The sequence below is a fragment of the Notamacropus eugenii genome, chromosome 6 (assembly GCF_028372415.1).
Source record: "Notamacropus eugenii isolate mMacEug1 chromosome 6, mMacEug1.pri_v2, whole genome shotgun sequence".
Taxonomy (NCBI): Eukaryota; Metazoa; Chordata; class Mammalia; order Diprotodontia; family Macropodidae; genus Notamacropus; species Notamacropus eugenii.
The window spans coordinates 229,387,687-229,411,879 of record NC_092877.1 but is presented as its reverse complement, the minus strand read 5'-3'; the positions used below and the strand labels follow the sequence as shown (position 1 = coordinate 229,411,879).

Genomic DNA, 24,193 nt, shown 5'->3' with positions numbered 1-24,193 from the left:
CCAGACGTTGTTCCAAAGGCTGCAGAAATTATAACACATGGGAAACATAATACTTAACTGCTGTTTATTCAGGAGAGGATGATTACCAAATTATACCTTTAACTCATATATTCCACCATGAATGAGGCTGTGATAGTGGGTTCATGGACTCCAGAACCACAGCTGACACTGTATCTACCCTACTTCTGGTTATTGTTTCCTTGGTTTTTTGTTTGTTTGGTTTTGGCTTTTCATCTGTTAAACTTGTTTGCTAGATTTGTTTCCTATAGGCTTAGCCCCCATCACCTGCAGATGCCTGATCACTTATGTTGGATGTCACCTCCTATCCATGAAGGTGATGTGTCATCTCTGGACCTGAAGTCGACTAAACTCCAGTTGCCAGCTCTCAAATGGGACATCTTGGGGCAGGGACAGCTCTACATCTAATCTCAGCAGGAAGTAGTTGTGGAAGAAGAGACCTTCGCCCCTTACTCCAAGATTTCAGGCACCATTTGTTGAGGGGGAATGATAGGGTGCTTGTGCTCAAGCCCCACTCATTTTGTGGGATCCCCATTATATTGTTGTAAAGTTGCCCCACCAAACTATGTAATGAATATGAAAGATCTTGGGGCCGAATGTAATAGTAATTTAAATGGAAAGATCTTTCTCATTAATTAATAGATCCATATGATCTGCTTAAATCACCAGGAAGCCTAAGTCACATGTGGTAGGAGGAATTTGCTGAAGAGGCAGAACAGGAAGGGTGGAGCAGAATCAGAAGGAAGTGAGAGAGTGGGGTCAGGTCAGAGGGGGATAGAATGAATGCAGGCCAACTGATACAGGTTAACTGACACTGTGTGACAGTTGATAGTGAGAAGGCCCTGCCTGAGGGAGGGAAGGTTTGAGAATGGCTTTGCCCCCTGCTGTGATCATGCTTATTAACTTTTTGGTCACCATGATGGATTTGGCTTACTGGTTCTGGGATTTGGCTTTCTGGTGTTTAAATAAATGTTTTTCTTCTGTCTTCTATATGGAGAGTCTTTTATAATTGGTGATTGAGAACTATGCTAGCATATTCATAGTCACCACTAGTGCTATGAATATTGCCTTGGAAATACACTCCCTTTACCAATTCCTTCACTACATCACAGCAACACACAGGGACTGTTGCACTCTTGATCATCATTCACAATGATTTACTTCCATTATCAAAACTCTGAAATTCTTTCAATCACCTAAACATACTATCATCTCATTCTTCCATTGTCTTACTTTTCCTCAACCTATTCTTTGTTCTCACTTTGAATTCTAGTCTGTCTACTCTCAGTCCTCTCCTAGGTTATCCATCTGCTTTAGCTTCACATTTTTTCCCTTCTCATTTTTGACACTCTAATTAATCCGTAAAGCATTACTCTGCCCTCTACTCTTGGATACCTAAGCCCTCCCTTGTTCTTCGAATAACAATATCTTGCCAAAGCCCAAGTACTACAATACCATCCACCCATATATTACTCAACAAATTATTAAGAATCACACAGTTTTTAAAATGTTCAAGAGATACAAATATTGTCTTTCCATGTAGGAATGTAAACAGTTCAACTTTAGTAAGTCCTTTATGATTTCTCTGTCCTGTTTACCTTTTCATGCTTCTCTTGATTCTTACGTTTGGAGGTCAAATTTTCTATTCAGTTCTGATCTTTTCATCAAGAATGCTTGAAAGTCCTCTATTTCATTGAATGACCATTTTTTCCCTTGAAGTATTATACTTAGTTTTGTTGGATAGTTCCTAGTTCCTTAGACTTCTGGAATATCATGTTCCAAGCCCTTTTATCCCTTAATGTAGAAGCTGCTAGACCTTGTGTTATCCTGATTGTATTTCCACAACATTCAAATTGTTTCTTTCTAGCTGCTTGCAATATTTTCTCCTTGGCCTGGGAACTCTGGAATTTGGCTACAATATTCCTAGGAGTTTCTCTTTTCAGATCTCTTCTCAGGAGGTGATCAGTGGATTCTTTCAATATTTATTTTGCCCTCTGGTTCTAGAATATCAGGGCAGTTTTCCTTGATAATTTCATGAAAGATGATGTCTAGGCTCTTTTTTTGATCATGGCTTTCAGGTAGCCCCATAATTTTTAAATTTTCTCTCCTGGATCTATTTTCCAGGTCAGTTGTTTTTCCAACAAGATATTTCACATTGTCTTCTATTTTTTCATCCTTTTGATTTTGTTTTGTAATCTCTTGGTTTCTCATAAAGTCGTTAGCTTCCATCTGCTCCATTCCAATTTTGAAAGAACTATTTTCTTCAGTGAGCTTTTGAACCTCCTTTTCCATTTGGCTAATTCTGCTTTTTAAAGCATTCTTCTCATTGGCTTTTTGGACCTCTTTTGCCAATTGATTTAGCCTATTTTTAAAGGTGTTATTTTCTTCAGCTTTTTTTCTGCTCCTTTAACAAGCTGTTAACTCATTTTTCATGATTTTCTTCCATTGCTCTCATCTCTCTTCTCATTTTTTCCTCCACTTCTCTTACTTGATTTTCAAAATCCTTTTTGAGCTCTTCCATGACCTGAGACCACTGCACATCCACTTTGGAGGTTTTGGAAGCAGAGGCCATTACCGCTAGGTCTTCCTCTGATGGCATGCATTGCTCCTCCTCCTCTGAAAGGATGGAAGAAAATACCTGCTCACCAAGAAAGTAACCTTCTATAGTCTTATTCTTTTTCCCTTTTGGGGGCATTTTCCTAGCCAGTTACTTGACTTTTGAATCCTGTGACAAGAAGAGGGTATACTCTGGGGACCTGTAAGTTTCTCCAAGGTGGCACAATCAAGGGAGAGGAGTTAACTCCTCTCCTGGCCTGTGCACTGGTCTGGAAGTAACCAAAAACTTTTCTTCCCAGAATCTGAGAGTAGAATTCCCTCTCCATGGTCTCCAGGTCCACCACACCAGCATTCCTCCTCACCCCAGGGCCATGCTCAGGGCTGTGATTGAAATCAGCTGTTCAATTTCCCCAGGGGCTTTAGGCGGAGGGCTCTAAAAATGGACGATTGCGCTGCAATGGCTTCTGCTGGCAGGACAGACTGAGTTCCCTTTCACAGATGGAAAAGTTTTCTCACTGATCTTTGAAGCTTTCTTTGGCATTTGTGGATTGAAGCATCTGAGAATTGCAGCTGCTGTTGGGGATTCCACCTCGAGGCCTGTGCCCGTCCTGTTCCTCCTGGGGCCATGCGTCCAAGGCTGGGCTGCACTCAGCTCTGCGCCTTATGCGACAGACCTTTCCTGTCGACTTTCCAGGCTACCTTGGGCTAGAAATCTCTTTCACTCTGTCATTTTGTGGCTTCTGCTGCTCTACAATTTGTTTAGAGTCATTTTTTACAGGTATTTTATGGGCTGTGGGGGAAGAGCTAGAGTATATGCATCTTTCTACTCCATCATCTTGGCTCCACCATCTCATTTTAAAATGTTAATGGAAAAAGATGATGGAAAATAATGAACAATATTGACTCATAAAACAAAGAAACAGTATAAGGTAAAACCAGTTTAAAAACACCTTGGTAAGAAATCTAAACAAGCAAAGTCATCCAGGGGTATCTAAAGATGAAAATGAGAGGAGGACAACAGGCAGAAGAAAAATAGAAAGTATTTGCACAGAAAACTATTTTCACCACTTGGAATTCCAATATCATAGTGTCAGATATATTTACAGAGGCAGAAATGACAATAAGGAAAACAGATGGGAAGAGAAGCTGGATTAGACTAGCTAACATATAGGGGGATTTATAAAAGGGGAAACATATTTGTGAAGCTTTTGAGGGATGTATCCAGAAAGTGTTTCAGGAAGGTTAAGATACCAAAGGCATAGAAAAAGTATTAATACAGAAAAGTAGCTGAGAGATCAACAACTCCCAACCTCTATACCTAGTTTCCCATGTATATAAAATTCTTATGGAAAGACTCTATACATGAACCAAGAATATTCTCAATGAAGGAATTAGTAAGAAATAGGTAATTCGATGCAAATGACATTACACAGAAAACACAGTGTTAGCATCCCACAGTTTATTAAAAGATGTTCAGAATACCAAAAAGGGATGCCATCAAGACACATAAGGACAAAAAATAAGATTGGATGATCTTGTGGTGAGAGTGAAGAATAACTGTTAAATTGTTCACATATGAAGAAATACAGGAATAGGGCCGTGGACTTGTGTCTGAAAGGAGTGTTCAAATCTTGACTCAGAAGCTCATCAAATGTGTGTTCCTAGGCAAGTCACTTAATATGTATCCTAGTTTCCTCATATGCAAAATAAAGATACTGGACTCATTTGCCTCTGAGTTTCATTCTAGCATTAATTCTAAGATCTCGTGAATGGAAAAAAAAATAAGATCTAGAAGTTTGTTACATACTAGAAACATTTAAAACACAAAAATAAATTCTGAGTGAAAATGAAGGGTTGGAACAACTTTCCTATGTTTTAAGTAATTCCCTCCAAATCTCCATAACAAAATCCCAGAAGTTGCAATAATGGTTTCAGGGAGGGCAACAATAAAATATGACAATATTAAGAGAGAAATTACTGTAAAGTACATTATGCTTAGAGGTACCAGGTCAATGAAATATTATTATCAAATATGTATGCACCAAGTGGCATAGATCCCAGTTCTCAAAGGTAAACATAAGAGAATTGAAAAAAATGACACATTAATAATAACACAATAATTGTAGAGATTTTAATATTCTTCAGAGATGGATAAATCTAAAACAAAAATAAGGCAGAAAACAAGTAAACTGTTTGAAAAATGAGATTTGAAATACAAATAAATACATACAAACACGTACTGAATTTGAATAATAAAAAATAAACTTTTGCAGGACAGAAGAGGAATTACTTATAGAGCTTAGGGCAACAAGTTGGGGGATGGGAAGCATCAGGCCTAAGGGAAAGGAAATTTAAAAAACTATCAGGGGCTAATTCTCTACCCCATGAGTTTATGTAGGTGGCCTGGTACATGCCAATATCCCTTTAGAAAATTTAAGCATCTACAATGACAAAAATCGAGCCAGGCACTTAAGGATATTCTTAACCAAACAAGGCATTATAATGACCAGAAATTCTGAAAAGATTCTGAGATAATCAATTTTGGAAGGGCTATCAAAAAAAAAAAAAAAAACCACCAGCAAAACACACTGTCGGTGCCACTGTGAATTGGTATGACTACTGTGGAAAGTAATTTGAAATTGTATTGGGGAAAAGTGACTAAAATTTTATATCATTTAATCCAGAGATTTCACTGCTAGGCTTATGTCCCAAAGAGGTGGAAGACAGAAAGAATGGTTCAATAAAACCAACAATTTCATGGTAGCAGTTTTTGTGGTAGCAAAGAATGATTGAGGCATGATGAAACAAACATGCACATGAATGTAATGAACCATCATTTCTCTGTTACTGACAAATATGAAAAACACAGGGAAACATGGGAACACTTAAATAAACTGATTCAAAGTGAAGGAAACTAGGAAAACAATACACACAATGAGTAAAATAAGGACACTAGAAAGAATGGGGGGGGGAGACCCAGAAGGCTCATTACAATGAGGTCATTACAATGACCAAAGCTGGGCACATGACATCTTTTTTAAATGCACCCTCCTCTTTTCTTTACAGAAGCAAGATTCTCAGGGTATAGAACATTGAGAATATGATTAAATTCAGCAAGTATGTTAGTTTTGCTGAATTGTTTTTATTTGCTTTCCCTCACTCCCCCCACCTTTGTTACAACAAGTGGCTTGTTGGGTAAGGAGCAAAGATATATATATATATATACATATATATATAATATATACATATATTCAGAAATTAAAGAGATATAGAAAGAAAACATCTCATTTTTTTAAGTTTTAAAGAATATATTTCTCAAAATACAAACACACAAAAGAATGCAAATTTTAAGTAACCACACATTGAAATTTTCATCTAAACCTCTAATTATAAGAAAAATGCAAATTAGGATAACTCCACGATTTCATCTCACAGCCAACAAAGTCGCAAAATACAACAAAAGACAGAAATATTTAATGCTGTAGGGACCCTGGGAACACAGGCATACTAATACATTGCTATGGAGATGTGATTTGGTCTGACTGCTACTGAATGCAATTTGGAATCTTAACCTGTTGAATAAGTGACCATACAAATGGGTATATACCTTCAAAAGAGGATAAAGACAGAAAGATGTCAGATACATAAAATATCTGAAGTTCTCATATACGTCGTAGCAAAAAACCTGGAAACAAAGAGGATGGCACTGGGGAATGATTAAATACACATACACACACACACACATTGTATATGAATGTAATGGAATAAAATGTTACCATAAGAAATTATGAATATGTAAAATTCAGAGAAACATGAAAAACAACTTGCATGAACTGATATATATAGAGAGCAAAGAAAATAAAACAATATATACAATACTTCAGGTATGTAAATGAAAATAATAATAAAAGGCATCTGAATTCAGAACAAATTTAGATTTAACTTTGGTAAATAATAAGATACATTTCACTTTGCTAAACCAAGAGGTGAGGAATCATAGGGGAAAAATATCGCATATACTGTCCACTGTTTGGTCAACATCTCTTGGTTTTACTTGACTTTTTCCAATTTACAAGAGATGCTCTGGGAGTAGAAAGCACATGGGGAAATGACTGCTTTGTAAAAGGAAAAAGTATCAATAAAACTTTGCAATAAAATAAAATGAAAAAAAAGTCCAGGCAGGGGAGCAAGCAGTTGACCTTAAGGAGGCCCAGTGACAAAAAATGGCAGACATTGCCATAAAGAATGAAATTAAGGGGAAGGATTATGATGTCTTTAAGGCCTTGGGGCTAGAGAGCAAGGAAGAAGACAAGATTTGAAATAAAAGGCAAGAAACCAAATTAAATCCGAGACTTAGTTACTAAAAGTGGAATATCAGGATGACTGAGAAGAAAGGTATCAAATATGCAGCCCACAACAATCCCAAGTGTGGCTAGAACCAGATTAAAATGTAGTTCCTATCTGATTTTAGTGTCCTGATATAACAATACAAAAAGAAATACATAAACATAGTGGTTTTCAAAGTCAGTATGTGGCCTCCAGGGATCCTTCTATACAGTATAATGACCTCTGTTCCTATCTGAATTTGACACCACTGACCTAGAACACTGTTCCATATTTTCCAAGTGACATCATCTTTTCCATTACTATTAGCTAGAGAAGAGAGAGGATGGCAAGAGCTGTGTTTCCATAACAACATACAATAATGGTTGAGGTCAGTTGGGCATAGATGAATAAATGCAACTGTTTCCTTAGTTTGATGGCAAAAGAGTATGAACTTTTCTCATTCATGCTCAAGCAACTAAAGAGACCCTGTTGAGTCAGTGTACATAGCTAAGAATTTATTCATCTTGCTGATTTTGAAGTGATGGCAGAAATTCAATATTATTTACCATTACTTCTTTAAAGAAGTGAATGGAGGCATAAGAAGAGATTGGCAAGATTTTTATTTAAAAATATTTGTAAGGAAACATTTATGTTTTGAACAGGCCATAATATTGTGCCAAAGCCAAGGAGGTTTTGTTGCTGGCAGATATACATATAATATGTAACATTATACATGTGCATGTGTAAGAATGTGGACCAGGAGGATGGAGTGGTGGTGTGGTGTGGATTTGTCCTTTTACCTTAGCTTTTGCTATTGCTCAACTTTAAAGGCATGACAATCCGGGAGGATTTGGGGAACAAAATGGGCTTCATAACCTCAGAATCCACATAGCTCCTATCGTCTTTTTTTTTTCCTACAGAGTATCTAAAAGAGATTTAGTGGGCATAAGATACCAGCTATGATTTAAACAGAAGTTGTAAGGAATTTTCTAATCCTAAATCAGCTAATCACCTGGAACTATGGACTTTCAATCAGCACTAAACACAGGCAACCTATCCTTGACAGGAAAAGGTTTTCCAGTCACTGAACCTTAACAGAAGGGATTGAGACGCCTAGCAGATGGCCTTAAAGAGGTGAAGCCCAGAAGATGGAAGCAGAGAGAAACTCAGCAACCAGCATCACACAAAAAAGAGATTTGATGACAAGTATAGAGACAGCTCACTAAGGAGAAATATTGTACCAGCAGAAAGTAAAATTCCATTCATCACCAGATTATCCTGGCAGCCTTCTAGCCCTGAGAGTGAGTTTCCCTGGCCATGTTTGCTCTTTGCATATGTGTAACCCTGGGCAAATCACTTCACCCTGTTTCCTCACCTTAAAATGAGCTGGAGAAGGAAATGGTAAACCATTTCACCATCTTTGTCAAGAAAAAACCCCAAAATGGAGTCATGAAGAGTCAGGCACGACTGATCAACCAAACAACAACAAATGTGATTGAAACAGCAGTAAATATGGAATAGGATGCTTACTCTTTCTTTTCCTGTTGTTTCTTAATGATAGAAACTCTTCTTTGATGCCTCTGATTAGAATATTGAAAAACCTAACCATTAGGACAAGCAATTACAAAATTTTTAATAAGGTACTCTCCCACATTTGCAATTAATCCATAGTCCCCTGTAAGGTTACAGAATCACAGAAAATACATTTTGATTAATTTTAGGGCTTGAATGAACCTTAGTCTATACCCCTTATTGTTCAAATAAGGAAAGTGATTTACTAAAGGTTATAAAACAAAGTCATAACTAGACTCCAAGTCATTTAGCATAAAGGTCAATGACTTTTTTTTTTAAACTAAACCTAGGCTGGCCCTTACTTTACTCATAATTTTCTTTTACAAGATCCCAGATTCTATTTCATCTGACCAATCTCTCCAATTTCCTCATTCAGAAGTCAATAAGATGGCGGGCTAGGTAAAATAGATTGGGTCATTCCTACTCCCAGGCTAACTGGAATTCTAGAAGAGGTGACAATGACTAGGCTATAGACTTTGCTTATCATCTTTTGTAATAACTAATTTATTAGATGAATTGTGCCCCAGTGCTCCCTCAAAGGCCTGTGACAAATGGTTTCTTAAGGTTAAATTCTGAGCCTTCCTAAACCCCAAGATCAAAAATAATACAAAGTACAAAAGAAACTCCTTTTAGAGATAGAAAGCATTATGAAATGCAAAATGGATAACTTTGATTACATTAAACTGAGAAGTTTTTGCACAACCAAACCCAATGCAACCAAAATCCAGAGGGATGTAGTAAATTGGGAAAGAATTTTTACAGCTAAGCTCGGGGATAAAAGCCTCATTTCTAGAATATATAGAGAACTGACCCAAATGTATAATCATACAAGTCATTCCCCAATTGATAAATGGTCAAAGGATATGAACAGGCAATTTTCAGAGGAAGAAATTAAAGCTATCTATAATCATATGAAAAAATGCTCTAAATCACTATTGGTTAGAGAGATGCAAATCAAAACAACTCTGAGGTACCACATCACACCTATAAGATTGGCAAACATGACAGAACAAGAAAATGATAAATGCTGGAGAGGATGTGGGAGAGTTGGAACACTAATTCATTGTTGGTGGAGCTGCGAGCGCATCCAACCATTCTGGAGAGCAATTTGGAACTATGCCCAAAGGGCTACAAAAATGTGCATACCCTTTGACCCAGCAATATCGCTACTAGGACTATATCCCCAAGAGATCATAAAAATGGGAAAGGGTCCCACATGTACAAAAATATTTATAGCAGCACTCTATGTAGTTGCCAAAAACTGGAAGTCAAGGGGATGTCCATCAATTGGGGAATGGCTGAATAAATTATGGTATATGAATGTAATGGAGTACTATTGTGCCATAAGAAATGATGAACAAGAAGACTTCAGAGAGGCCTGGAAGGACTTATATGACCTGATGCTGAGTGAAAGGAGCAGAACCAGGAGAACTTTATGCACAGCAACGACCACAGTGTGTGAGAGTTTTTTCTGGTAGACTTAGATTTTTGTAATAACACAAGAACTTCTTACAAAAAAAAAAAAAATCCCAATGGTGGTTCTCAAGGCAAAATGCCTTCCACACTCAGAGAGAGAAATATGGAAGTCATTCACATAATGTAACAGATCATGTTTGTGTATGTGTATGTGTTTGTGTATCATGTTCTGATTTGTTATACGATTTCTTTCATTTATCTTAGTCTGACTACATAGCATGACTGTAGTGAAAATATACTCAATAGGAAAGTATATGTAGAATCTATACAGAATTGTATGCAGTCGTGGGGAGGGAGTGGGGGGTAGGTGGGGGGGATAAAATCACAATTGTATGGCAGTGATTGTTAAACATAAAAAAATTAAAAAAAAAAAAAGAAACTCCTTTTAAAATTTGCAATATAAGTAGATCTCTAACTACCAGCCCCATCATTTACCCTCACCTATTGCAATGTGGAAGGCTATATATAGGATTTGCCTTTCTCTTATATTCACTTTTTTTAATTTTTTAAAAAATTGAGTGACTGATCTTCAGCAAGTCAGAACCTTCAAAAAGAAGGTTCTTGGGGAAAAGAGAGTTGAATTAAGTGAAAACAGAAAGCTTAAGGAGCTTCTAAATAAATACATTAGCTTTACATTATGAATCAATACTGGTACAAAGTTCCATAAAATTAGGTATTTATATTTAATAGTTCCTTCAATCAGAACACCCTTGCCCAAAGTAGCTCAGTAATGAGCGTCTAAATTTCCAGAATTGCCAATCATTTTTGGATATGTATATATTAAGTTGGGGTGAGAGTTCTCTTAAAGTAAGTCATAAATTTGTGGGTTATGTGGTTATGGTTGCAGCCTATAGCATATACCCCCTAGTTCTCTGGTATTTCAAAGATATTTTTGCCTCAAACTAGCTGCGTCCTTCAGCAAATCTCCTGATCTTTGTGGATCTTACAGACCTCATCTATTGAATAAAGGATTTAGTCTTCAAGCCTTTTGAGAATTACCAAGAAAGGATTCTTTTGCAGGTATGGCTTGAGTTCCCATTAGGCGTTCTGTGAGAAGTGATACCTTTTGTATCTGCCTCCAGAATCAAATAGCACGGCTTAGAACCTTTGCTGTGAAATTTACTACCTATGACCTTGGGCATTTAACTGGGCTCCTCTGCCCTAAATTGTCACATCTGTAAAATGCGGGAGTTAGACTAGATCCTTTCTATGGTTCCATCCAAATCTAAATTCTATAAATGTGCAGCAGATTGTGGAATGATTTGCAATGGCTTTTATTTTTAAAGGGAAACACGTCTTTTCACACCATTTTCTCTAACCTCTTATCACCATGATGACTCTAGGAGGGGGACTATACAGAAATAGAATAGAAAGAAAGTAACATTTAATGATTACTTTGTAACAGTGCAATCTGTGATTTCCCTGGTTGGTATGGCTACTTCCTCCATCAATCAGTCCACAAACATTTATTAAGCATGTGCTATGATCCAGGCACAGGACAAGGCGATACCTAAAGGTCTTACTAAATGGTGCTCCAGAACTGCTGTGGCCAACAAATTCCTCACAATACAGCTAACTTAATGCTGATTCCCCGCCCTGTGCTTCTTATAACGGACCTCAAAAAACAAGCAATACATAACTGTGCCGGTACTCAAAGCCTTTCCGTGGGACAGGATTTTGACCCAGCCTTCAAGGTCAGCTTCCTAAGGGGAGGAGGCGATAGAAGAATTTAGTGGTAGATTTAATAGGGGAGTAAAATTATGTAACTTGTTTTCCCAAGAAATGGTAAGCGGTAGTTCACGAAACAAATTCAAGAAGTGTTCATCAATGCATACCAGAACTGCACCAAGCTAGGGATGCTTGAAACAGCCTGGTGAAAGGAGACTGAACTTGGGGATCAGAAGAACTGGGTGTGAATCCTGACTCGGGCGCTGCCCGGCTCTCAGACTGCACGATGTGTTCGGTCACACGGGAGCCCTCCGTAATGGACTGCAGGAGCACAAAGGAGGGAGGGTGAGCCCCGCTGAGGAAGCCTCGGGCTTTTCTCTCCTACTCCCTGCCCGCCAGCAGGGCTCTCACCTTGGGGAAAGGACCGCTTTCTGCGATCTCTGGCCTCAACAGCTAACAATACATCGTTTACGCCCAGTCCCATCCAGGGAAGGCTTTTTCGCAGAGTTCCATGAATCTTGCTCCTTCTGCCAGAATAGGTCACAGTGACTTTTCCTTCCCTGACCACCGCCCCAAAGCCCACGCCCGACCACAGCATCAGGGGAACACAACTGCTGGGCTGCCGATGGAAGCTCTTCTCGGATTGGTCGAGGACACACCTCCGTCACACCCCAGCTCCATCCAGGACTGGCTAGTCCCAAGCTTCCAGTCAGCCTCTAGCGCTGAAGGGTTGACTGTCTCCGGGAGATGGTGTCGTCACGTGGTACTCGACAGCCCTCCGGTTGGTAGCAAGCGGCACCACGTGACGCCGAGACTTGCGCTGATTGGCTGGTGCGGATTCAGGTTTCGACGAGATGCCGTTCAAACCGGCTGTTGCTAAGAGGCATGCTCAGTTTAGCTAGGAGTACCTGGATAATCCGATTCTCCGGGCTTTAGCGACTCCCGACCCTAGGGGCGGGGGAAAAACAGGGGGTGAAGCCCTTGATAAGCATCGCGGGCGATTAAGAGGACGGGATGTGGCGGGAGCAAAGTGGCCAAGCCTGGGGGCGGGCGTGACCTTTGGCTTTCCCCTCTGCAGCAGCTGGCGGAGGCGCCTCTTCCCCAGCTGTGGGACGCGAGTGATGGGCACGCGCCGCCGCAGTATCCCATGTTTAAAAACAAGCATACAGACACGGCTGGAGAGCTCCCGAGGGGGAGGGAAGTGGGGTTCCCGCTGCCCGGGAGGCGCTTCCCCCCCATCCCGCTCGTTTTCTAGGACAAACACTAAAACCTGGCCGAGCAGACGCCACACGTTTCCACCGGTCCCGGCTTACGTTGCGGGTGCGGGACTGCGGAGCGGGGCCGAGGAGGGTTGGCTGGTGCTCGGGTCGGAAGCTCCGGCGCTCCACAGGCTGCCCGGAGCGGGCGCCCCGGGGTTGCCTAGGTGACGGAGGAAGGAGGGCGGAGCTAGCGCCCGTCCGGGCGCCGGCCCCGCCCCGCCCCGCCCCGCCCCGCCCCCGGCAGCACTGCAGCTCGGGAGCTCGCGCGCCGCCCGCCGCCGGGCCGCCGGGGAGGAAGCGGCAGAGGAAGGAGGGCGGGGAGCGGCGACGGCGGCGGCACCGGCCCTGCGGCCCGGACACGGCTCCTGCTTCCGCCCCTCGCTTCGCCCCCGGCGGCGTCCGCGGGGCCGCCCGTCCGCCGAGCGCGGTCCATGCCCAGGGCCGCCGCTAGCGCCGCTGCTGCTGCCGCTGCCGCCGCCCAGGGGGCTGCCGCGGCCGCGAGGCGGTGGTGGGGGCGGCGGCAGCGGCGGCGGCAGCAGCAGCCGCCCGAGGAGCGTTCGGGGGCCCCGGCTCGGCGGGCGTAAGTCTATGTCGGCGGCCGAGGCGGCGGCGGCGGCGGGGGACGATGCGCGAGTACAAAGTGGTGGTGCTGGGCTCGGGCGGGGTGGGCAAGTCCGCCCTCACCGTGCAGTTTGTGACCGGCACCTTCATCGAGAAATACGACCCCACCATCGAGGACTTCTACCGCAAGGAGATTGAGGTGGACTCGTCCCCGTCCGTGCTGGAGATCCTGGACACGGCGGGCACCGAGCAGTTCGCCTCCATGCGGGACCTGTACATCAAGAACGGCCAGGGCTTCATCCTGGTCTACAGCCTGGTCAACCAGCAGAGCTTCCAGGACATCAAGCCCATGCGGGACCAGATCATCCGAGTCAAGCGGTAAGGTGCGGGGAGCCGGGCGGTGAAGGGGGAGGGGGGTCCTGCGGTCCGAGTGCGGGTCGGAAATGGGGAGGGGAGGGGCGGCCCCCCGCTGAGAGAGGAGCCCGGGGAGGGGTGGCCCCCGCTGAGAGAGGAGCCCGGGGAGGGGTGGCCCCCGCTGAGAGAGGAGCCCGGGGAGGGGTGGCCGCGGGCGCTCGCCGAGAACCGAGTGTGTGTGTCTGTGTGCGTGTCTGTGTGCGGTGTGTCTGTCTGTGTCTGTGTCTGTCTGCGTGCGGTGCGCGCGCGCCCGCTTGTCGTGGGCTGGGGGAGGCTTTCAAGTTTGCCTGGCGCTTTGTTTCGCCCACTACGATTGTCGCCAGCCCTGTGAGCGATGGAGCTGGCACGGAGTCCGAAAGGGAGACCCAAGTTGAAAGACTTTCCGAAGGGAAGAGGGGAGGGTGCGGGGGAAGAAGAGTTGCGTTTTGTTTTTTGTTTTCAGGCTCGGGATTTGGGTAAAGAATAGGCAACTCCTTTGGCCGTGTTTCACGGCAGGATACCGCAGGCTTGTTAGGGGAAAGGGCAGAGCCTTGAAGCTGCTTTCCCTCTGGCCATTTCGCTTTTATAGTGTTCCGGATGAATAGCGAATTCTGGACCGGGTGAGGGTACGGTGGCTTTGTGCAGGCCCCGCGGGTGTACCAGTATACAGCCTGAATTAGCGTGTGGGCACGTAAAAAAGGTGAGAGAACCCGAAGAGATGGAGGGGACTGCTTCTATTAAACTTACAAACAAGATTTTTCTTTCCCGAATCCTTAGCAAAAAAGCAAATTCATTTTTCTAAGACTTGCAAGGGAAGTTTCAGTACCAGTTTGTTTTCCTGAAATGGGGATTATCTCCTTTCATTTTGCTTTGATCTTTGTAGAGTAGGTGCTTAATAAATGGCTAGTTGGCTGACTTTTATCCCCGATACTCTTCTCGGTGCCTAGCATATAGTAGGTGCTTAATAAATGCTTGGTGAATTGATTTGAATTCCTTTTTATTTCTTCTTTATTGTGGGCCATTTCAGGCAGTTTGAAAAACCTCTGCTGTAAGATATTCTAACATACTTAATGATCTCAATGGCAAACTTGCTCATTAAACAAAAGTTTGTGTCGTTACAATATCTGCCACTTTATTTTTGGCATCTGCAGTCAATTCATTTCTTCTGATTCTTATCAGTCATTAAGATTCTTGAATCTTAAGATTTGCTGATAAATGTGTTGATGTACAATCTGTAACTTGGTTATAACTTGGTAGCTTGGTCACTAATTTTCCTTTTTATTTACCGTGCCAACTAGTTCAACCTAATATCCCCCCAGCCCCCTATAGCCCGTATGGATATACTCAGAGACACCATCTATTTTAAAGAAAGTAATAAATCTGTCTATTTTATCCTCTGTTGAGTTCTGTAACTACTTTGAATGGGCCAAAGCCAAGTGTCCTCTATTCAGTGAGTGCTCAGAGATGTCAAATGAAAATGAGATTATCTTTAATGCAATTTGTGAGAGTACTAAAGTAAAAGTAGTTTTTTTTTTCAGGAACATACTTAGTATACTCAGTGGCTGGATTAAAATTTTTAAATTTCTTAAAGAATAACAAACTAAAAACCAAATTGTCTTTTCAGTTTCATTCATAACTGCAAGATTTGATTCTGATTGTTTTTTCCCCCTTTCTTCCTCTTCCTTATTCTTTATCTTTCAGATGATCACTTCGCTTCTTGTGGAGGCTATATCATTAATTTCTGTGGTATACTTTAGTGTTAGTTTGTATAATCTGTAAGGATTCACATTGTTAAAACACAGGACAATGGCTTAAACTAGTTTCGAGAACAAGGTTTTCTGATGAAATTGCCTGTATTTATGTAGTGACTTGATATTCCCAAGTCATTCATTCAATGAACTTTTCTTATTATCCCCCAATCTAGTAGCTAACTGCCTAGTATACAGGAGCATTGGTTGAACCTGACCACAGATAATTTACCTTGTAGACCTTGCAGAGGGGAAATGACATATACACAAATAACTCATGAAAAGTAATAAATAATAATGCAAGAGGGGTACACACATTGGCTTGTGAAAGCAGAGCCTGGGTAAGGTCTTTATTAAGGGGTAGAATCAGGACGGGATTTAAGGGGGAAATGGCCTGTAAGAATTCAGTAAGGTAGGCCAAGGCTGTAGGGGAAGGAAATTCTAGCCTTGGGAAAAACTGAGCAAAGTCATGGAAGTGGGAAAGTGCAAAAACGGGTATATTTGAGTGGAGAACAGGAAATTCAAAGTTGGCAGAAACAAAATATATGAAGAAGAGTAAGTTGTATAAAATGAATCTGGGAAGGTAGAATGATAATAGACCATGGAAGAAGAACCAAGGAGTTTCACTTTACTGTTTAGGTAACAGAAGCCATTAAAGGTCTTTGAGCGAAAAAAGGCCTCTGATCAGCAGGCCTAGATGTCACAAAGTCAACACATTAGGCCTTCAACTTAATCAAAAAAAGCCCTTAGACCTTCACTCACAGCTTATTTACTTCTATTTTTAAGTTGTAATGTTAGTAAGTTTTCATTATCTGGTATATAAATTCATTGACAGAGAAATGGAAGAGCTTTTAAAGGGAGGTACACTGAAGCAGCAAGTGACACTTGGTAGTAAAGGAGACAGGAAGGAAATACAACTTAGTCACCAAGCATTCATTGAGGGCTATGCTAGGTTCCAGGATACCAAGACAAAAGTGAAACAGTTCCTGTCTTCAGGGAGCTTGCCTCATAGGATGTGCATGTGTGTGTACATGTACATGTAATTAATTCAAGGTAATTTGGAGAAGTCACTGTGAGGATCTGGGAAATCATGCCAAAGGCAATCCTTGATTAGTCTTGAAGAGGATAGTGATTCTGCCAGGCAGAGGAAGGAAGAAATAGATTATAGGCATGGAAGTGTAGCCAGTGCAGAGGCATGGGGGAGTGTCATGTGAAGAACAGGAAGAAAGCCAATTTGGATTATACAGTGAAGAAAGGTGTGGTGAAATGTTGTTCAGTCACATCTGACTTTCTGGGATCCTATTTGGGGGTTTTTTGGTGAAGATACTGGAATGGTTTCCCATGTCCTTCCCCCACTCATTTTACAGATGAGAAATTGAGGCAAACAAGGTTAAGTGACTTGCCCAGGGTCACGTAAGCTAGTAAGTGTTTGAGGCCAGATTTGAATTTAGGATGATAAGTCTTCTTGAACCCAGGCCTGGCACTCTATCCACTGGGCCACCTAGCTGCGTGTGGTAATATGTTTTACGTATATACTCCACAACAGTAGGTTAGGGCCAGGTTATGAAGATCTTTAAATATCAAATCCTAGAAGTAATAGGGAACGACTAGAATTTTTTGAGTAAGGGAATGACTTGGTCAGACCCATGCTTAAGGAAAATCGCTTTTGCAGGACCGTTTGGCAAGGGTTAATGAGGGCCTGACCTAGGGTGGTCGACAAAGGAGTAGAGAGAAGTGGTCAGATGTGAGAAATACTATGAAGGTAGAAATCACAAGGTGTGGAAAGTGCTTGGATATGTGAGGGAAGGGGGGCTGAGGAGCTACATCAGGCCTAGAGGTCTGAAAGTTATGGTCATGTCCTCAACAGAAACAGAGAGGTTTTAATGAGGGATATGTTTGGGGCAAAGACAACCCTCAGTTTCCTGAGTCCGTTAATATGTCATATAACACAGTTTGGTCCCAGAAATCACAAGATTTTAGAGTTGAAAGAGATCTCCAGTGGCCATATTTATACCCAAAAAAGCATAACCTATGCCCCAAAACGAATTCCTATCTAGTACTACCTGAAACAACCTTTTATACTTTGGAACATCTCTAATTGTTAAGAAGTTCTGCCCCATATTGAGCTTAAATTTGCCGCTAGTACAGTTAATTTGTGTTGTCTGTATTTGTTAACTTTTAACCCCCCGGGAGAAAAATCTGCTTCCAATGTCACATGGGCTTACCTAGGATCCATAAGGATTTTTCAGAAATGAATTTGCTTCTTTTTCCTCTGGAGTTAAGCAGAATAAGTTTATAATGTTGACCCCATGTAATTAAGAAAAATGTACGTTATGTTGTTTAGTCTTAGGAAAGCCAGGATCATGTAATACATCTTTTAGTATTTTCTATCAAAAATGGTTAAAATAAGAAAAGTTTAGGTACTTAGGTAAATTTCACAAATGAACTCGCTCCATTTCATGAGAAACAGTATCATGTAGTTACCAGAAGCTCTCAGAGTCAGAACGCCACAATTTGTGTCTCTGCTCTGACTCGGACCTTGTGACCTTGGCAAATTCATGTAACATTCCTAAGTCTCACTTTCCTCATTTATAAAACGGGTAATAATACTTTCACTCACTAATGAGAGTTATATGAACTATAAAGAGTGATTTAAATGTGGGACTTGATTATATGTGGAACAGCTTAATCTTGATTAATGCTAGATAAATGAGGAATTGATGTTTTGACTATTATCCTGAACAGTTTCTTAGGACCATAGTCTTGAGTATTTAATTTGGGGAGGGGGGTGCATTTGCCACTCTTCCAGTTTTAGACAAACACTGCCTTGATGCAGTATGGAACTCATTCTTCCTCTGCTCTGTTCTGTAAGAAATAGCTGAAGCCCCACCTTCTGCGTGAAGATGGCCCCACCTACCCAGTGCCCTCTTCTCCCTGTGTCGTATTTATTGCATTTGTCTAGTATTTTCTTTATATACATATTTATATATGCTTATATTACCTCCTCCAATAGAATTAAAGTCCCATGAGAATAAGGATTATTTCATTTTTGTATCCTCAATGTCTCGCAGTCTTTCTGGCACATGCTGGGTACCTAATAAATGCTCATTGAGCAGGGTGACTAGGAAAGCAGCAACCCATTAGGATTTGAATGTTTCCTCAACTTGGATTATATCCCTCAGATGCTTCATATTTTAGGAATTTTAGTGTCCCTAATCAATGCAATATTGTTTTATTGATTGGAATTGTTTTATATTTTTTACTTTAACAGACCAAAGTAATTTGGATCCATTGGAAATGACTATACATTTCTCAATTTATTTTTTAAAAATTGACTCAATGTGATCTCACACATATAGTTAGGAATTAGACACAGGAGGTTTTAGTCAGATTAAAACTGAAGTTCTAATATGCATTTGCAACATCATTAGGATCATTCTTTTCCCTGTAATTCCCTTCTTTATCCTGACTTCTGAATGTCAAGTTACTATGGTAGGCACTATGTGGGAGTTAAAGAAAAACTCTTCTTCTCCCTCCTCACCTCACTTTTTTTTAATTACACAGTATGTATGTCTTAAGTTCTGTTTTCTAGACCTGTGCAGTCTTGTTGAGAACACATACTATACTAACAAGTAGTTACTGTACTACAGAAGCCACTTAATCTTTCCTCAGTTTCTTTATCTGTAAAATGAGATAATTCCAGTAGATAATCTCTAACCTAGTAACCTCATAGGACTGTAACCATAGGCATCTCTGGGACCATCCAGTCCAACCTGCTTCCTCATTTTATGGATAAAGAAATTGAGGCCTTGCAAGATTAAATGATTTGCCCTAGAGAAAGAACTTGAATCCAGCCCTGAATCCAGAATCAATCTGCTTTCTACTATAACCGGAAGCCTTTGAGATCAGTTCCAGGTAGGGTAGTGATAAAAGGATTAATCTAAAAGGTAGATTTTGCCTGGGAATTGAAGGATAGGAAGGATTTAGGGTACAAAGGAAAGCAGTGTGACATTCTAGATGAAAGAAAACAGCATGGGCATTCTTTTTCTAGATGACTACTGGGTGATAGAACTTCATCTTCCTGAATTCAGTGTCAGGGACAGACACTTCCGAGCTGTGTGACCCTACTATGTTTACCTCAGTTTCCTCATCTGTAAAATGAGCTGGAGAAGGAAATGGCAAACCACTGCAATCTTTGCCAAGAAAACCTGAGTGCTGCCATGAGGAGCCAGACACAATTGAAACGTATTGAACAATAGTAACCTAAAGTGGCTGCCCTGGGGGTGAAGGGAAGCAGAATAGCAAAGTGAGAAAGATGTTTGGAAGTCATATTTTGGAAGCTTTCGAGTGCTAGACTTCATCTTATAGGCAGTGGGGAGCAATTGAAGGGGTTTGAGTACAGGGGACATGAATAAGTTCATTTGTGAGTAGGCATTGTTTTATTCTTTGTACATGTACCACCACCTCCTAGCACGCACCTGTTGATAATCAAAGTTAGATGTTAGTAAGTACCTTTCAGTGCATTTGGAATTGATTGCTTTACCTAAAGAATAAGGTCCTGCTTACTATTTGCCCTTTGTTCTGGAAGAGGACCATGACATCAGGGAAGTGATGCCATGACATGCAAGTGAATTGCATTTAAGTAAGGGAGGACTGTATAAAATCACCAGCCTCACTTTCTCCTCCACAGCCATCTGGGTCTGTGACCATCTACAGATCAGGACAACTGGAGATGGCCCAAGATGCTGTGGGGGACCTTGGCCTTTTCAAGCTAAGGTTTTTAACAGGTCTCAGTTTGACTGAGGCAGCCCCCATTCAGCGATTAAGGCTTAATTTAAAAAAAAAAAAAAGGCAAAGAATGGCCTCTAAAAAAATAGATCTGGGAGGGGAAGATCCTTAGGGTTTCTGGCCAAAAAAAATCAACCAGTTAGAATGATGAAATTGAATCTCAATACGATGGAATTTACTAGAGCTGACAGTAAAGCCCTACATTTTCAAATAGAAACTTCAAGTAAACTTATTATAGATAAGAGAGCTAAGGCTGGTGATGTTGAGGTGGGAGAGATCGGGGGATTGTGTTAGACTATGGTGCAGGGAAAAAAGATAATGCTCTTATAGAGACAGTGTCCCAGTGGAGAGACCTGATAAGGCCTATTGTGGTCTACATGTCACAGCATGTAACAAAACTTGTTTTTGGTTCTTTGTTAGGGACTGTATTTTAGGAAGGATATTGACAAGCTGGAAAGGTACAAGGATGATAGGGAGACTGGACATCCTGCCATACAAGGATCAGTTAAAGGAATCAGAGATGTTTAGTCTAGTGAATAAAAGACTTTAGAGATATGGTAATGGTCTTCAGATATTTGAAAGGCTGTAATGTAGAAATTGGATTAGATTTGTTCTGCTGTATTCAAGAAAGAAGAAGCAGGAATATGGGTTGAAATTGCAGAAAAGGAGATTTAAGCTTGATTTAAGGGAAAAAAGCTTGAAAACAATTAGACCTGTCCAATTCTGCTTTGAAAGATAATAGATTTCCCATTATTGGAGGTCTTCAAGCAAAGACTGTATAAATAATAGGTGAGAATATTGTAGAGAGAGGATTGAGCTTCAGAAGTACTGCTTAGCTCTGTGGTTGTCTGAGTTTGCATTTCAGAGTTTAAAGAAGATTACTGTGTTATCAGTTCAAAGGATCAGTTGCTGGGAGAGATTGGTGGGTGTAGGGCTGACGTGAGACCAGTTAAGGACCATGGTAATAATATCAGTAGAAATAGAAAGGAAAGAAAGGATACATGAAACATTATGGAAGAAAAATCTGAGTTAATATCTAGTTTCAATGTTTACTTCTTTAACAAAAAAGTTTTAAAATTATTATTCAATTCATTTACTGTGTGCTTATCATGCACCAAATTTAAGAGAGAGTATGTTCATGAAGCTTATAGTTACAGGTCTAAAATACAGACATATAGCTATAGTACATAATATTATCTAACAAGAATATTAGAGAATTGCAAAGAGCTATTTGAGATTAGACTGTATATACTAGAATTGCAATGGTAATGAGAGGTAATCTAATCTACTACTCCTCTCCCCTTTCCAGCCCCTCCCACCCCGATCCCCAACTTTATTTTACGTATAAGGAAACTGAGACTCTTAAAGGCAGAGTGATATGTTCAAGATAGCTAATACTAAAGGAGAACATTGTTGGGCAGATAATTGTAAATGTGGGGCTAGAATTTGAGAGAGGAGTCATAGCTGAAACAGATTTGGAAATCATCTGTGAGCAGTGATGGTTGAAAACCTGCCAATGGATCAAGCCTGACGGTAAGACTGAAATGAACAGATCGCAAAAGATCACTATCCTTTCCTCTTATTCTTTGACCCAAGGAAAGTTAAAGAGGTAGGTAAGTTACAGCAAGGGGACTGAGAGCAGGTCAACAGTGTTGAATGCACAAATTTGAGGATCCAGAAAAAAATCATTGAATACAAATCTGCCATATTTTTTAACTCCTTTGTAACTTACCATAGCACTACTAAACCCTTTACATTTTAGACGCTGGCCTTGCCTCCTTGCTCCTAAAAAATAGATTAGATATTGTTACACTTTATTCTGACTCCAAGAATCTCTAAAGCTGTGTCTAGCCTCTAAATAAGTAAGACCTAATATAATAATGGCTGATAATAGTGTTAACATTTATATGTTGTTTACTTTGTGCCAGGCAATGTGGTTAAGTGTTTTACAATTTTTATCTCATTTGATCCTCACAGCTGTCCTGGGAAGTAGGTGCTCTTATTATCATCCCCACTTTATAGATGAAGAAACTGAGGCAAGCAGGCTAAGTGTCTTGCCCAGAGTAGCAGAGCGAGTAAGTGTCTTAAGGTAGGATTTGAACTCACATCTTCCTGACTCAAAGTTCAGTTCTCTCAAGGTTAAATATAGAAAGGATATATATTCTTCTACATACTTAAAAGAGCTTTACCACAATTCAAGACCTGAACATGCCAGCCTAAGATTCACAATGAGCTCCAGTAGCTTTTCATAGATACCAGTATGACTAATAGAAACTAATTACATTTGAAAATGAAGATTAAGAAACATTCCTTAGGAAAAAATTTAGCTATATCATGAAATTATACTGGTATGGAGAAGCCTGTCTTTGTTTCTTTTGATAGATGTGTTAGACTATGTTCTGCTCAAAGTATTTTTCCAATCTAATGAGAAAAAATCAAGTTTCTTAAGGATACTTTTGTGCTTTACAGTATCAAACTAAGGCTTAATGATGCTAACCATGGTAATGATATAATGAAAAACATTTCAGTAAGAATGACTAACGTGTGTGTGCATAAATGTGTTAAGAGCTTTTTTCCTTCAGTATGTGAAAAACTGGTTTGTATAGATGTTCACAGTATGGAAAATCAATTGCAATTCCTCTTCTACTTAGTGGACAGTTGCAAGAATTGCTTTAGCCAAAAAATTCATCACCACAATGCCAGCCTGGCAGTAAAGCTCTCACCGAATTTATCTTGTAGGAAAGATGGAGTTCATTACCAGTCTGGCTCTCAGAGCTTTTCCATTTGAGTAAGACTACCAGTGTGTTTGCTGTTGGTACATTCTCTGAGAAGTCAGGGTCACCTTCAGAGTGTGATGAGACCTAAGAGTGGGCCTGTCGTGTGGACTTGAGAATTTACTCTTGAAGAAGACTGGTTACCTACTATGTGGTTTAGCTTTATGTTTGTGTAATTGAAATTCCTTTTGAAAAATTGTACCTATCACTTCTGTTACTATTTGGACTAAAAACATCTGTACCTGATACTACTATTTTAAGGCTACTTATCTTGTAGGAAAAGTAACCTTTAAAAATCCTGAATTATTTGATTTTTCTTGTGTTGGTAATCTTTTGAGAATAGCCTTACTTATTATTGTCCTCAATTTTAATTGTCATTAGATAAAGATTTAAAATGAACTTCTTGGAATTTGTTATTCTAGTTAACTGTACCATTATTATCTCCATATTATACTGACGTCATTGCTGGGGAAGTACAGTAATTGTGAAATCAGCATCTTAAGTCTTGGAAATTTTGATGTATTTAGTTACTTAATGATAATTAAGCCCGTTAAAAATATAACTCCAATCATGCATTGCTGAAAACTCTATCTGAATAAGTTGTTTTAAATAGATTACAACATGTAAATTAAGTATACTTTTAAATTAGGCATCCTTTTTCATTCAAAATGCTGACTTGAGTTCAGTGGTAAAATTGAATATATACAATTATATATTGTGTTTTCTTTAGTATGCTTTAAAGTTTTAACTCACCAAAAGGTAACTTGGGTTTTTTGATGGCAAATGTGTTTATTTGAAATCTTTCATTTCCAAGAATTAGTGCTGTCTATTATATTTGTGCTAAGTAGCTCTCAAATTATAGTTTTCTTCCCGTTTTACAGTTTATATGACAGATAACTGATCATCTGTTTAGTACTTGTTATTAAGAGTAAAAGAAACACTCATTTAAAAGGCTCAGGCGGAATTATTTATTTTCAAAATGTTTTGATTCCTTCCTCTTTTTTTTTCTCTTTAACCTCTAAGCCCTTTCGAAACTGATTCAGAACTGCAGTGA

General features: G+C 40.3%; 1 protein-coding gene across 1 annotated transcript in view; it reads left to right on the top strand.

Annotated features, from left to right (window-relative positions):
• Positions 1 to 13,380: 13,380 nt before the first annotated feature.
• RAP2A (RAP2A, member of RAS oncogene family) overlaps positions 13,381 to 24,193 on the top strand; it is a 31,603-nt gene continuing 20,790 nt past the window's right edge. Inside the window, exon 1 of the mRNA XM_072622084.1 lies at positions 13,381 to 13,814. Within this exon, the coding sequence (XP_072478185.1) occupies positions 13,501 to 13,814 (314 nt within the window). The 5' untranslated portion in view covers positions 13,381 to 13,500. The remainder of the gene's footprint in view (positions 13,815 to 24,193) is intronic.